Below are 16,280 nucleotides of genomic sequence, written 5' to 3'. Positions count from 1 at the left end.
AAAAACCTTTTTATCATGAAAAATTTCAAGTATACAGCAAAGTGGGAGAAACAGTACAAGAAAACCATATACCTGTGATGTTGAGTCAGCCATTGTTAGCAATTTGCCACGTTTGTCTCAGCTATATGGGTATGTATAGGAGACTTATTAAGAACACCTATTTTACTTCCATAGTAAACATAATATAATGAAATACAATTTAAACGGTAATCATGATGTAGAGTATCCACTTTTGAGGTCAAGCAGATCTGGATTCTCCAGCAATTTTTAATTATTTAACTTACTTGTGTGGTTATTTATTCAAAAGATGTCTCTTCACTAGGCTATAGTAAAACGATTGGAATCAGGTTAGCTTTTCTGATCATTGTATTTCTAAATATTTGTTGCATAAACAAATAGAATTTACTAGTAAAGAATTCAGCACAGTGCCAGTTGCATAGTAAACATTTAATGTAGGGTAGCTTGTATTTATTGTAGTTGCTGTTGTTATTGGAAGCATTCAGTAGAGTGATACAAAATAAATAAGCAATAATTGGTAGTTTATTATATTTATAATTATTATTTACAAGGCGTCACAGTGCCTAGCCCATATCACTCACCCGTAAACATTATAGTTATACTAAGTACTTTCACTATTATTCAGAGTCTCTAACAGTGCCTGGCACTACATAAGCAAGAGAAAAGTGGAAGTTTATTCTAATTGTTATTATTGAATAAAGCACTTAACACGAGGCTGGCCCCCAGCGTACCCTTAATAGTTTTCGCGGTGGCTGTCCTAGTTGGACTACAGACCCCGCCTCCTGAACGGCCCGAAGCCCCGCCCCTTGCTGCCCCGCAGTCCCGCCCCGTGGCTTGTGCCGCGCCTGCGCACTGTCCCGGGAGGGGCTCCACGCGCGCAGCTTTAGTCCCCGCCCCTGGAGCCGGCGGCGCAGGCCGCAGCTTCCCGCCGCCCGAGCGGGCCAGCCTGCTGCGTGCGTGCGTGTGTACGTCTCTGCGTGCGTGCGTGCGTGCGTGCCGTCAGCTCGCCGGGCACCGCGGCCTCGCCCTCGCCCTCCGCCCCTGCGCCTGCACCGCGTAGACCGACCCCCCCCAGCGCGCGCACCCCTTAGAAGACCCCCGCCCGTGCCCCGACAGGTCCCCGCCTTTTTGTAAAACTTAAAGCGGGCGCAGCCTTAACGCTTCCCGCCCCGGTGACCTCTCAGGGGTCTCCCCGCCAAAGGTGCTCCGCCGCTAAGGAACATGGCGAAGGTGGAGCAGGTCCTGAGCCTCGAGCCGCAGCACGAGCTCAAATTCCGAGGTAAGCCCCAGAGGCCGCCACCTTCCTGCCCGCGGCCCCCGCCCCAGTGCTGGAGGGACGGAGCCCGGCGCGGCGGGTGACGTCGGCCCTCGTCCCCACCCCGACGGCGCTGTGGCGGGGGGCGGCGAGGCCGGGCCGGGCCTTGGCGCTCGCCGCGCGCCCCAGAACTGCCCGGAGTGGCCGGGACCCGAGAGGGCTGGTGCGGGAGCCGGGGCCTGCGCCTCCTCCACGACCCCCAGCCTCCTGGGACTTGCCTTCGAGGCACTTGTCACTTTGCTTGTAACTTACCAGTTTGTGATCCTCTCTAGTGTGAGCCTCCACCGCTGCCTTTGCCTAGAAGGTTCTTCCCCTGCTCTGTGACAGTGTTGACCTCAGGGCTTAGTTGAGGTGTCACCTGCTCAGAGAGGCCTGCTGTGACCACCCAGCCCACCGTGCACACCTGCTGTCATTCCCTATTCCGTCACTGTTTTGTGGTCAGCACGGCACTTTTCATACCCCAAATCACTGTTTTAATACTAGAAGGGAAACTGCATGAGGACAGGCTCTTGTCAGTTCGCTGCTGTGTACCCAGCACACATTATACGCCTAGTAAATAAATATCTGTTGAACCAACAAATGAACATGTTGAACCAACAAATGAACCTCCTCAGGACTTCTGATGGGATTGGGCCCATTTTCCTTTCACTGCCTCCCTCATGCTGTCTCCTGGATGCGGCTCAGGGAGGCTGCCAGGGTGCTGGGATCCTTTTTCTCCGCAGAGCTGCCTGGAGCAACACCTGCGGTGATGGGAAGCCGTGGCCCTGGTTTCTCCCAGATAGTATTACCTCTGTAATTTGTGCCTTTATGTTTTCTATGTTGTTACTTCTTTTTTTTTTTTTTTTTCCTACCTTCACCAGGGCCACGAGGTAAAAGGTTCTTGTCTGACGTACTCATTCCTTCTTTTTGCGTGTATCCAGTGATGTGGAAGGCTCTGGGGAGGTGATGGATGCACAAGACAGACAAGGTCTCTGCTCTCATAGAGCTTACCTTCCGACGAGGACAGACAAACCAGCACACAAGATCACTGCAGATAGTGCTAAGTGCTGTGTAGGAAATGGAACAGTCTGACTCCATGGAAGTGTACTTTAGATCGGAAGGCCAGGTCTCCACTATATCGCTAGCACCGGGCTCACAGTAGATGCTCAGTTGGTATTTATGATGGAATGAATGGCCAGAGGCTCTCCAGTTTATATGTCCTATTGGGAAGTAGTGTAGGGTAACTTACCCAAAGTTACCAGTTGGCAAATGGTACATTTGAACCCAGACTTCAGAGTTCACACTCTTAACCGTTATGCTGTCTGATCGCTGGGAAATAACTCCAGAATGGTGGCTGTCACTTTGCCTTCCGAGTTAACAATGTGAAATAACTGAATTTACAGAGAACCAAAGGCTTTCCAATTAGAATGAAAAAGCCGAAAAACCCCACCAAACCTACTGTGGATTGTAATTCCAGGATAGTACTTGAGCTTTCATGATGTTCTCATGGCCTTCTGGGGATGCCAGATTGGGAAAGGAGTCCAGGTAGCTAAAGTGAAAATAGTGAGCCATAGTTTCCACTTGAGTTGTCTGAAGTTCTTTCTCTGGGAGGCCTGGCTTGACTTCTCCTGAGAATTGGTGGGTTCATTCGGTTAGTCCACCAACGTGTACTGAGTACCTGATCTGTGTGTCACATACCCGGAGAAGCCAAGTCATATCAGCTGTACTCTCCCATTTTCCCTCAACCTCCTCCCAGTACTTTAGGGAAGGGGGCAGGTGAGAATAACAGCCAGGACAGGACAATGATGTAGGGTAGTCCAGAGTGCTCCAGGAGCATTGAGGAGGTCAACTCCTGAAAGAGGTGTCATTTGAGCTCAGTTATAAAAGTCGAGTAGAAGAAGGCTCAAAGAAGGAAAGGGTGGGGAACATTTCAGACAGGAATTTGCATGCGCAGAGGCACAAACCCTGAGATGACTGGGCTCCTTTGGGATGCCACTAGTAGTTTTTTTTTTTTGAGATAGAGGTCTCACTCTGTCACCCAGACTGGAGTGCAGAGGCGCCATCTCACTGCAGCTTCTGCCTCCCAGGTTCGAGTGATTCTCCTGCCTCAGCCTCTTGAGTATCTGGGATTACATACAGTCATGTGCCACTACGCCTGGCTAAATTTTGTATTTTTAGTAGAGATGGGGTTTCACTGTGTTGGCCAGGCTGGTCTCAAACTCAGGACCTCAAGTGATCCGCCCTCCTTGGCCTCTCAAAGTGCTGGGATTACAGGCGTGAGCCCGGCCACCACTAGTGGTTCTGAATGACAGCAACAAAGAACATTTGTTGTGGTTGCCTGGCAAGATGGGAGACAAGGCTGGTGAGTAGACAAGAGTCAGATCTCAGTTCCTTTATGCATAGATGCAGCCAGTGTCCAAGTTAAAATTGTGTTGCTTCTCCTTGAGCAGTCCTTCCTTGCATTAACTTTCTGAAAACCTCCAAATCCCAGTACAAACTCTGTTGTCTAATATGATGTTATGGAAAGAGGCACTCATTTGAGAAAATTTAAGATTTTGTTCAATTGTTTTACTGAAAGATGTGTGACCTTACGCCACTTCACTCCTCAAAGCCTGGGGTCATTCTTCGGTCAATGGGGATGATGCTCATGTCCACGTTGCCTCTTGTAGAAAGTGTTTAGAAGGAATGACATGGCTGTTAGCGGCTTTGTAAGTGCATAGTACTATACAGAGATTAGACAACCACTTAACCACTTAAGTGGTTTCATCACTTCTGTACCTGAAAGGTGTGGCAGAGAATAGCGACCATTCTGGCCCTGGATTGGCCAAAGTAATTATGCCAAAGTCACTGGATATTTTTGCTGAGGAAGTGGTCCAAGAGAAGTGGTACCAAATTGTTGAAGTCCTCTGGCTCGTAACTTTAGAAGAGACATCTGTGTGTGTTCTTAAACGACATCATGAGGTGTGTTTGTTTGTTTTAGGCTGAATGCTAAGACAGTACAATTAATAGAGACTGAATACTCTGACTTACTTAGAGATAATTCATTTCAGGATGAGAAATGGCACACTTAACTGGTTTCTTCCAGGTTACTCAGGGTGACGACTGATTTCTGGTGGTTCACCTAGATGAACCTCTGAGCTAACTTTACTTGAGAAGGTAATAACTAAAATGCCCATTCAAAGGAAAAATTATGTTTTAAATGCAGCCTAAGTTGATCGTATGGGATTGTATATTGTCAGACTCTTTAATCTTGGGAATTTTGTGTGGTATGTTAAATTTAAGGATGTTACAGAAGAAAAAAACGCAAATTTATATGACCTTATGCACTTTTATAGGAAGTACTATGCTGCATCATAAATATCAAAAGGAGAAAGCCTGGTGGCTTCCTGAAAGAAGCATGACACAGGAGGATTTGCCTAGACTTAAGGTTGATTTTCATGAGATATTTTTAGTGAGTGAACATTAAGCTCTTTCAGACTAGGGGTATCTTTCTGAGAGAGTATATGTTTTTGTTTCTTGGCAGGGTCTTGCTCTGTCACCCAGGCTGGAGGGCAGTGGTGCCATCATAGCTCACTGTAGCTTCAAACTCCTGGGCTCAAGAGATCCTCCTGCTTCAGGTTCCCTAGTAGCTAGGACTACAGGTGCCACCATTCCTGGCTAATTTTTAAATTTTTTTGTAAAGATAGAGTCTTGCCATGTTGCCCAGGCTGGTCTTGAATTCCTGGCCTCAAGGAGTCCTCCCTCCTCGGCCTCCCAAAGTGCAGGGATTACAGGCATGAGCCACTGCACCCAGCCTAAGTGTGTGTTTTCTTTTATGTTTCTTTTTGTCTTTTTCACTAAGTCATAGGAGTTTTTTAAAATTGTCACTCTTTCTGTTGATCTCAGTTCGTCCGAGTCCTAATCGTTTCCTTGCCATCTCCTCACTCTGAGATCCCACTTGTTGTCCAGCTCAAAGAGAGCTTTCCGAATGAGTCACTTTCAAGGCATTATATAGCGCTCTTCTTTCATTCCCTTCTCCCTCCCCTTCCATGAGAGTCCATCTGTGGTAAATAGTATGTCATATATTTTTTCGTCATTGTTCAGGACTCTAGATCATTCTTTATATCCTAGCCCATTCCCCTAGCAATGATACCGTCACATGGAAATGGTCTGTTGAACGTCCATCCTCACTAGGTTAAGGTTTTTTTTTTTTTTTTTTGAGATGGAGTTTGGCTCTTGTTGCTCAAGCTGGAGTGCAATCATGCGATCTTGGCTCACCGCAACCTCTGCCTCCCGGGTTCAAGCACTTCTTCTGCCTCAGCCTCCCGAGTAGCTGGGATTACAGGCATGCGCCACCATGCCCGGTAATTTTGTACTTTCAGTAGAGACAGGATTTCTCCATGTTGGTCAGGCTGGTCTCGAACTCCCGACCTCAGGTGATCCACCCACCTCGGCCTCCCAAAGTGCTGGGATGACAGTTGTGAGCCACTGCACCCAGCCGGTTAAGATTCAAACATAACTGTGGATGCATTTACTTTTGCTTTATTCCTTGACTGAACCAATGGCCTTCAAGAAGTCTTAGATAGTCCTGCCATTAGTAGGGATATCAGATGGGAGGGCACCAATGAATCAGTGTAGTTGAGTACCACTTTTGGGAGAAAATAGAAACTTGGACACTCTAAATGATGGTTTAAGGACGTTGTTTTGTTTTGTTTTGTTTTTTTGTATAGGAAAAGCTGGCTTAGACGCTTTAGTTCAGCCCTTCAAGTTGATGTGTAATTTAGGATTGTTTAGGAAGTTAAAAAATCTAAAGCCCTGTGGATATAGTTCATTCAGTGCAGTAATTATCTTTCAGATGCCAAGTACAACATTAATTCTTTAGCTTTAGCATAGCACTGATTTTCTTAACATTTCGTGATCACATAGAGCAGACTGTGTTTTACAGTACAACAAAGTGTCAGCCATGTGCTGAAGATTCTTCATGGTAGTGGTTTAGATCCACCCTGAATAGATTATCTTCATTTATTTAATTATTAAGTAGCTTGCTTATCAAAAGCGGCATTAAACTTACTAAACTTGAGTCAAACTTAAATCTTCATAGATAGTACCATTTACTTCTGAAATCTTGTTCCTGGGAGAAAAATGTGGACTGGAAGTTAACTTTCTTTTATCCACCTATTCACTACTTTTTCTTCACAGTTAACTCCTGAGGGGAAAAAATGTATAGTTCTTGACCATGTGCTTATATTTGTAAAGCAATGATGTTTCCTTAATGTGAGTGGTTGTGACATAGATCACCGTTATCTTCATAATTACCTGGGAGCTTTTCATCCAGGTGTGGATTTACGAAAATAATTAGTCTGAATTGATGCTTATTAAACATTAACACTATCTTTTATTTATTAAAATTGTATGCATGTTTCCTTCAAATGCTGAAGGCAGAATACTGAGAACTTTGACCCTGTGTTATTATCGCTAAGTAGTTGAAAATTAGGGGAGGAGTCAAGGGAGTGTATTATATTGGTTATCACTCAAATACCACCCCTAGGCTTGATTTTTAGAACCGAAACTTGAATTTTTACATAAAGCATTATCTCCAAAAGTGTCTTTTTTTTTTTTTTTGAGATGGAGTCTTGCTCTGTTGCCAGGCTGGAGTGCAATGGCACTATCTTGGCTCACTGCAACCTCCGCCTCCTGGGTTCAAGTGATTCTCCTGCCTCAGCCTCCCGAGTAGCTGGGACTACAGGCACGTGCCACCACGCCTAGCTAATTTTTGTATTTTTAATAGAGACGGGGTTTCACCATGTTGGCCAGATGGTCTTGATCTCTTGACCTCGTGATCTGCCCACCTCGGCCTCCCAAGTGCTGGGATTACAGGCGTGAGCCACTGCGCCAGGCCAAGAGTGTCTTATATATCCCCACTTTTTTGAAAAATTTGCTGTCTAAAGGATGATCATGATTTGGGACAAATGAGCACAGCTTTCACCTAGATGACAAGAAAGATTAATACAAAGAGTGCTGAGTTCCATTAGTCAAGACAAGGTTGCCATAGAATATCTTTAGTAAAATAAAACAAAAGCCTTTTGCAGTTATTTTGCACTGAGGATTGTGTTAAAAACAAAGTTGCATTATGGTTTCCAGACTGGCATCCTTGTTTTTTTCTATCATTTTAGGCCCCTTTCAGGCTGTTATCAGCATAACATATCCAGGATTGCTTTGGCCTTGCTCAGTGGGTATGTGCGTTCTTTGAAGTTCTTACCTGACAGACGTGGGCAGCTGGCTTTACACAAGGAAGAGTTGTTTAAAGAGCTTTGTTATGGAAACAAAGTTACTAAACTTGACAGTCACTTGAGGATTATTTAAAAAACAAATAACTGAATGTGGTAAAATAATATCTCTAGGATATTTTTCAAAATATTAAGGGTATCCTTTTAACAAGCTATTGATGTCTACAAACACTGTCTTTGTAGACAAAGACAAACCCCCCTTGCATGGGGGTTTGGGGGTTGGGAAGCAGTTGAGAAAATGGCATAGTCCCATGAGAAAACCTTGGAATACTTTCTTTTAATAACATTTTTTATTGCATAGAACTGTAAAGCTATAGAAACGCTTTCTTGGAGTTTTCCTTCATCCTTTCAGAAGGGCTAATATTGACCTTTGGTTAGCATGTTAGTATTTTCACCTGTGTCAAGTGATGTCTTCAGGCTTTTGGGGTGTGTGTGTGTGCATGCCCATCTCGTGTTGCGGTGGGGCACATTCGCCGATACCTGTAAGGTGTTTCAGTTACTACACTGTTGGCATTTCAATAGCCTCCTTCAGCCTTTGCCCATCTGGGAAGTGGAGACTAGGGCAATAAATGTTTTAGGGGTAGATTGAGACTGCAGTGTTTTTCATATTTTAGCTTGTACTTTAAGACAATGGGATCTACCCCTAGACCATTTACCTAGATTTGAATTACTTCCTTGTGATGTGGTTTAGAGCTCTAAGTTCCTTGAGTTGTCTTGAAAGGCGGAAGGGTGCTCAGAGAATGGAGGGAAATTGAAAATAGAACCTAAGGATCTGGGAGTGGTCATATTTGTGAGTGGTGAAATGTGCCCCCCAACACCCCGTTGGGTTGGGTCTGGAGTTAAAAGCAGTGGCTGACATACATTTTGCAATATAAGGGTAAAGAAAGGTAAAGAAAGAACAAACATTTCTAGAGGATAAATACTTTTTTTTTTTTTTTTTTTTGAGACGGAGTCTCGCTCTGTCACCCAGGCTGGAGCGCAGTGGCACGATCTTGGCTCACTGCAAGCTCCGCCTCCCGGGTTCACGCCATTCTCCTGCCTCAGCCTCTCCGAGTAGCTGGGACTACAGGCGCCCGCCACCACGCCCGGCTAATTTTTTGTATTTTTAGTAGAGACGGGGTTTCACCGTGGTCTCGATCTCCTGACCTCGTGATCCGCCCACCTCGGCCTCCCAAAGTGCTGGGATTACAGGCGTGAGCCACCGTGCCCGGCCTGGATAAATACTTTAATTCCAGAAGATAGGCCACACAGTTTAGGAACTGTGGTAAGAGGTGTTTTGCCATATTTATGTTACTGTTTAATCTGTGTAACAATCATATGAGATGACTTAGTCAGTGGCTAGGTAACTTTCCGCTGGATGAGGCTGCACTAGTAAATGGTGGCACAGGCGAAGCCTTGTACTTTCCCTGATACCACTATCAGCTCATTAGAGTTAACTCATAAAGGGGTTTGTTCTTGAGAGAGGGAGGCAGAGAATGTAAAACCATTAATGAAGTATTAATAGCTGTCAGGACAATTTCTTAAGAACATCAATTCATTAAGAGCTATTCTCTGTGAATTTTTTAGGAGGGATTTCTTGCCCTACTTTTAAAAAAGTTCAGACAGATGACTCCAAAGAATGCTTGATTTCTCTTGTGAATATTCACTTTTATATCAGATTCTGATGGTTTCGTGATTCTATATATTTAGAAAGCATTAGGCCGGGCATGGCGGCTCATGCCTGTAATCCCAGCTACTTGGGAGGCTGAGGCAGGAGAATCGCTTGAACCTGGGAGGTGGAGGTTGCGGTGAGCCGAGATCCCGCCGTCGCACTCTAGCCTGGGTAACAAGAGCAAAACTCTGTCTCAAAAAAAAAAAAAAAAAAAAAAAAAAAAAACACATTAACTTGTGAGTAATTTGTCCTTCTGCTATCCAGTCTTTGGAAGGCAGGGCAAAGCTTGTGTGTGGTAGAGATTTCATAGGCTTGCAGATTTGTAGTGTGGGAATTCAAGAAGTTGTAAAGGGCACTTATTAAGATAGGAATGTCTAAAATAAATGATCTTTAGCAGTGCCACCTTAAACTTTATAAGTGTTGCTACAAAACCTTTAGTTCTGCATGCTCCTGACCAGCCATTGCCTTGGACAGAGAAACAAATAAGGGTGAGTTAATAAGCTAGAGACTTCTCTCAGTTGTTCAAAGAGGTAAACTTAAGGTGATTAAAAAGTGCTGTTTCACTCTGTATAAGGTACACTTTGGGAAGTCATCATTTCCCAAGACGATGATATGCCAGGCATATGAATTGAATAAGAAGGGATTTAGAGACATGCATGGATATAATGATCTCTTACAGATGCTTCTCACCTTACAGCGGAGTTACGTCCTCAGAAACCCATTGTCATTGAAAATATTATAAGTTGAAAACATATTAAATACAGCTTAACCTACCCAACATCGTAGCCTTGTCTACCTTAAACATACTCAGAACCCTTAAGTTAGCCTCCAGTTGGACAAAGTCATCTAGCACAAAGCCTATTGTATGATAAGGTATTGGATATCTCATGTACTGCATATTACTAGCCTGGGAAGAGATCAAAATTCAAAATATGTCAAAATTGTGATGGCTTCACACCATTGTAAAATTGAAAAGTCGCAAGTCAAACCAGTCGGGGATTGTCTGTACATAATAGTTGATTGTCCAAATTAGAGCTATTTTGAGTTTCTGCCCTTTGCAGATCCTTTGAGGTTTTCTTTATAGACAGATGACTCCTTCTGGGGGAATTGAACGTGACTCTGATTGAGATTTGGTTCAATTACCACATACTGAAAGCTTCCTGTGGGCCAGGCACTAAGTTGCATTGGGGACCTGGGAGGAAGGCCTAGCCCTTAAAGTTTCCAGCCTCTGGGTATTGGGAGACAAGGAGGGAAAATGGGGACAAGATATTTATGGCCTGTCCTTATTGAGAACTTAGAAAAAGCTGTGTTAATTCTCCTTTGGGTGTTCGATCTCACAGGGAAGATGGCATTTGAGATATGTGAGTTGGCGAGCTTATACTGTGTGCTTGCCATTTTTCTAAGCGTTCATTTATTTAATTCTTAATGCAAGCCTAGGAAGTGGGTACAGTTATGATCCTGAAGTTATTAACCCAAGTTATCAACCTGACTGAGGGTTGGAGCTGGGATTTGAATCAAGATCTGTCTGATCGCAAAGGCTATGGGTTTTTTTTTTGTTTTTTTTTTTTTGTCATTATGCTGGCTGTGTTTCTTCCCTTAAAAGATAAGTGGGGGTGTGCCCTTGGCTTTCTTATTTATTATTTATTATGTTGTTAGGAAGATGAGAGGAGGAGTGAGACTAGAGAAAGAGGCTTGAAAGAGAAATGGGATAGAAAAATAAAGGAAAAGGCCGGGCACAGTGGCTCACACCTGTAATCCCAGCACTTTGGGAGGCTGAGGTGGGTGGATCACCTGAGGTCAGGAGTTCGAGACCAGCGTGACCAACATAGTGAAGCCCCATCTCTACTAAAAATACGAAAGTTAGCCGGGCATGGTGGTGCATGCCTGTAATCCAGGTACTTGGGAGGCTGAGGCAGGAGAATCGCTTCAGCTGGGGAGGTAGAGGTTGCAGTGAGCCGAGATCGTGTCATTGCACTCCAGCCTGGGAAATAAGAGCAAAACTCCATCTCAAAAAAAAAAAAAAAAAAAGAGAGAAAAAGAAAGAAAAAGTGCCTTATTATAATTGTAGTCTTGTAGTTGTCTCTTTGGCACCTCTTACGTAAAGTGTAGTTGCTCTGGGACATTAGAATGACTGTGACTGACTTTTAATCTTTTGCCAGCCACGGTGGCTCACACCTGTAATTCCAGCTTTGGGAGGCTGGGGTGGGTGGATCGGTGGATCGCTTGAGCTGTTGACACCAGCCTGGTCAACATGGTGAAACCCCTGTCTACTAAAAATACAAAAGTTAATCAGGCTTGGTGGTGTATGCCTGTAATCCCAGCTAATCGGGAGGCTGAGGGTCAGGAATCGCTTGAACCCAGGAGGGCAGAGGTTGCAGCTAGCTGAGATTGTACCTCTGCACTCCAGCCTGGGCTGAGAGTGAGACCCTGTCTCGAAAAAGAAAAAAAAAAAAAAAGTCCTGCACTCCAGCCTGGGCTGAGAGTGAGACCCTGTCTCAAAAAAAAATAAAAAATAAAAATAAAAAAAATCCTTCTACGAATTCTGTGTTTTCCCCCTAAGAACTTCTGTCCTAACTTGATCACTTCTTATTGTGAGCTATTTGTTTATTAGTGTTGAAAATTCTGTGCTGATACTATCAACTGTACCTTCCCTTCCACCACCCCACTCTCTACTCCGAGTCTTTCATGTCCTCAATACCTGTTGTGCAAACTATGCATTTCTGGGTTAACTGGGTACTATTTTAGTCTTTTAGTTCCATCACTCAACATTTACAATATAGTAGAAAAAGGGAAGAAATGGAATGGTACATACTCGAGAAATGAGTGTTATGGCCATCTCCATTTTAGAGATGAGAGGCCTTTGCAGAATGTGAATTTGTATCCGGGTCTTCCAGCCTCCCAAGCCTGTGTGCTTTGCATTACAAAGGGAGTCTGTGATTCCTAGCCCTGCTGTCACCTAGAGGCACTTGGGCTAACCTCCTTAGCTTTGCTTTCCTCCTCTGTGATGTGAGGAGGCTTGAACTCAGTACCTCTAGGTGGTCCTTCCAGCTCTAAGCTTGAGAACTTAAGTTTATTTTAGTTGAAGAAGAGAGATGGAAAGCCCCTTGAGGACAGGAACCAGCTTGTATTTCCCACAGCACCTACTGGTACTTTGTTCCTATGGGCTCCTGAATATTTAATTAATGAAACCTCTTGTTCCTGTTTGAAAGCTCACTACTTATATTAACCTTTCCTGAGTATTCTTGGACTCTGATCCAGTTTTTTCTGTATCACCTGTTATTGTACGAATTGTATGTCACTTTAACGTTTTGTTTTATTCTTTATGTGCTTCATTTACTTATTGCTTGGCTTTGGCTGCTAGAATGTGAGCTCCTGTAGGTTTTTGTTTTAGTATTTCTGAGTAGACTACACAGACTACATTCTCTTCTTATTGTTGTTTTCTTTTCCTGGTACCCCAAAGAAGGATACAACCCTGGATTGGGTCATCTTTTCAGTGTTTGCTATGATCATTTGAAATAGAAGCATACACAAGAATAAAAAGAGAAATTTGCTGAAAAACTGGAGGTTTGTCCTTGTGGAGGCTTATTTGAATTCTCAGTCTGTTGGTTGAATTGATTTGTTGGCGTATAAATATATCCTGATGGACTCCTCTGAAAATCTAAATTTGTGCTTCTGACCTTTGTAAAGTCAGGCAGTGCTTTACTAATTGGATGAAGGAGAGCCATGGCTTACTCTTGAGAGAATGTGCAGATGCACACAATCAAAACTTTTCATGTAATTTGCGGGCAGGAGGATCCCATCTTAGTGCATAGTTCACCTCTAACCTCGCTCAGAGAAAAGGTGGAAGAAACACGAGCAGTCGTCTAGAGAAATCCAGAGACCACTTGGTCGGCTCATTTGGATCTTTTTATTATTATTTTCAAAATGAATGCTTTTGTTGCCTTTCTCTTTCAAAGCCAGATTGTTTCTTTTTCTTTCTTTACATACCTAGCACTCACTGAGAATAGTGCTTGGCCATTAGTCATTTTCATTAAACATCTGAGTATTGTCCCTTCCACCTTTAAAGAAGAAAAACTGTTGTCAGTCCTTTTTGCCCTGTCTAGCTACTCCTTTCACTTTCCTTCTTGTCATGGTAAACTTCTGGAAAACATAGTTTCCTGTCTTTTTTCTTTCCGTTCTTCACTTCTAGTCACTGCCCAGGAGCTCAATCATTGCGTCATCACTACATCTCCCATTGCGTGTTCAGTCTTCACTACCATTTGGCCCCTGTTGTCATCCTGCTCGTTGACACTCTTCTCTTGACCTCCCTCGTTGCTCTCTCTGCTTTTCTTCTGCCCATGTGGCCAATTTTGCCCACTCATCATGCAGTCCGGTTGGTAATGCTCAGGGTTACACGTTCACCTTCTCCCCCTCTTCTCCTTTCCCTGTTTCTCTTAGATTTGCTCTCTCTGTGTCTTCCCTTCTCCCCTTTTGCGGAACTCTTTTACCAGTACCCTTAGCTTCTAACGTCACTTACATGTGAACCCGGGCCTGACCCAAGCCCATATAAAAGGCTGCAGTACTTTAAATGCAGCATGACCCAAGCTGAACTCCATACCACCTTTTCATTTTTTCCTCCAAACCTCCCCTTCTTACTGTCTCATTGAATGGTACCTACATTCATGCATTTGACCAACTCAGAGAGTCTATGACTCAATTCTGTCCCTTCTTCCCCATTCCCTCTATGGCTGCCCCGTTTTCTCCCGCAACTGTAATAGCCTCTTAACTGATCTTCTTGTCTGAGTCTTCTCTTTCTTTCCACCCCGATGTGGTTTTCAAAGATGGTTTGCAAAGATGCAAATCTGAGCATATCTCTTGCTTGCTTACAATCATTAGATGTCTTCCTGTTGCCAAAAATAAAGTTTAAATTCTTTAACAAAACCTGGAAAATTATTGATACTTGTTGCACTCTCCCCACATTGCCCTGCCCATCTTTCCAGCATCGTCTTTCCTCATGCTTGTGTTTCAGCCTTTTAGTTCTCTTTGGCCATGGGGCTTTGGCATACTCTGTATCATGACTTACCCTGTATGTAGTCATAAAGTAACAGCTTTTAGCTGTTTCCACCACTAAAAATTAGTTGATTCCTTTTCCTCATTTGTTTCGCTGCTTCCCCCTGCTTACCTTTGAAGCTCAGCATGGGCTTCACTTCTTCAAGGTCACTTTCCTGACATTCTTCACTCACATTGTATCTGTTCCTCTGGCTCCCACACATGTCACAGCATGTTGTCATTGGCAACGTGATACGTGACTCCCTTCTGCTATTAGTCAGCAAGCCCCTTCTTTTTTTTTTTTCTTTTTTTTAGATTGTGTCTCTTCTCCCCAGATCTCAGTGCCTAGCACAGCACAGTGCATGGTGCATGGCAGTTTCTCAGGGAGTTAATGGTCTCTGGATCTAAGGCATAGTTGAGGAAGGGTTGGTGTTTAGGAGAAAGCTGAGAAAGGAGAGGCCAGGCGCAATGGCTCATGCCTGTAATCCAAGGATTTTGGGACACCGAGGCAGGCGAATCACTTGAGGCCAGGAGTTTGAGATGAGCCTGGGCAATATGGCGAAACCCCATCTCTACTAAAAATACAGAAATTAACCTGGTGTGGTGGTGCATGCCTGTAATCCCAGCTACTCAGGAGGCTGAGGCATGAGAATCACTTGAACCCAGGAGGTGGAAGCTGCAATGAGTCAAAATTATGCCACTGCACTCCACTCTGGGTGACAGAGCAAGACTCTGTCTCAAAAACAAAAACAAAGCTGAGAAAGGAGAGAGGGGGGAAAAAGAGAAGACTTTCAGTGGTGAAGAGTAATGAAGGCTATCGGCAGGGTCCATTATGTACAGCTGATTGATGTAGACACAGTGCATTTTGCTCAGAAAATATTTGAAGATTTTCCACTAAATGCTGGTTACTTTTCTCTCTTGTGGAAACTTATGTTTTTACTTATCCTCCTCTTGTATTTCAGAGAGTCAGGACTACCTCTTAGGTGTGTGTTCTTTGACCCCATTCCTTTCCCATCACTTAACAGTGTTTTGCATCATTAGTCAGCCTATTACTGCTGTCTCACATTTCTCTTGTACTTGATTCCTTCCTTGTGCCTACAAACATGCTTAAGTTGCCCCTTCCTAAAAAGAAATCTTGTTTTCTAGATCTTCCCCGCTTAAGCAAATGCCCAGTCTTCTATCACAGCTAGTTTTGGGGAAGTGGTGAATCTCAGTTTCTGATACCTTCACTCTTCTTTCATCAGACCTCACCCCTCCACTCAAACCCTTCTTAGTTCCCCAGGTTTCTCTCTGTGATACTTGTCTTTGACTTTTCTGATGAACTGTCCACTTCTTTATCATCTCTTTTACTGGATGTTGAGGTTTCTCAGGTTCTGGCTTCAGTCTTCTCAATTTAACAATTCTCTGTATGTTGTCTCATTAATAATGCCTTCATCTTCCACTTCTGCACAGAAAACTTCCAAATCTATATCTCCAAGCAGATCTTTTGATCTGTTAGCCTACTGGACATCCCTGTCTATCTGGTTGTCATGAGAACACCTCAAACTCAGCATGTTCCACACTGTATTTACCGTTTATCCTCTTATCCCCACTGACTGTGGCTTCTGGATGTTGGGAGTGGCCCTTGCACCAAGTTGGCAAGCTGGAAATCCTAAACTTGTCTTTTGCTCCCCATTTTCCGTAACCTTTCACATCTACTCAGTCCATTTAAATCAGCAGTGTCTTCTATGACCTTTTGTTTCTTTGTATTCTGCTATCATATCCTGAGTATAGGTCCTTTCCCTTCCAGACTATTGTAGTAGCACCGTGTCACAACTTTCTCTCTCTCATTTTTCTACCTGCTTCTCTTACCCTTTGGACTATCCTTTATACAGTTTCCAGAGATATTTTTCTAAACATTGAAATTTGATATCATTTCTTGGTTTAAACACATTCACTGGCTCTCTGGGTCTTATGGATAGGTTCGTGGCCCAAATTCTTAGGCCAGCAGCAAAACTCTTCAGAGTCAGGCCACACTGCATCT

General features: G+C 43.8%; 1 protein-coding gene across 4 annotated transcripts in view; it reads left to right on the top strand.

The window, feature by feature from the left end:
• Positions 1-903: 903 nt before the first annotated feature.
• The window catches only part of VAPB (VAMP associated protein B and C), a 65,204-nt gene continuing 49,827 nt past the window's right edge, over positions 904-16,280 (top strand). For 2 of the 4 annotated variants that reach the window (XR_004033117.1, XR_004033116.1), the window contains exon 1: positions 907-1,297. Coding sequence is in view for 2 of the 4 variants with exons in the window: in XM_003277492.2 (XP_003277540.1) it covers positions 1,240-1,297 (58 nt within the window). In the remaining 2 variants the exon portion in view is untranslated. Of the gene's footprint in view, positions 1,298-16,280 lie in introns of all 4 variants that reach the window. The other 2 variants (XM_003277492.2, XM_003277494.2) reach the window with 2 other exon arrangements.

The sequence above is a fragment of the Nomascus leucogenys genome, chromosome 13 (genome assembly GCF_006542625.1).
Source record: "Nomascus leucogenys isolate Asia chromosome 13, Asia_NLE_v1, whole genome shotgun sequence".
NCBI lineage: Eukaryota > Metazoa > Chordata > Mammalia > Primates > Hylobatidae > Nomascus > Nomascus leucogenys.
The sequence above is the reverse complement of the archived record's forward strand: the minus strand, read 5'-3'. Positions and strand labels throughout refer to the sequence as shown.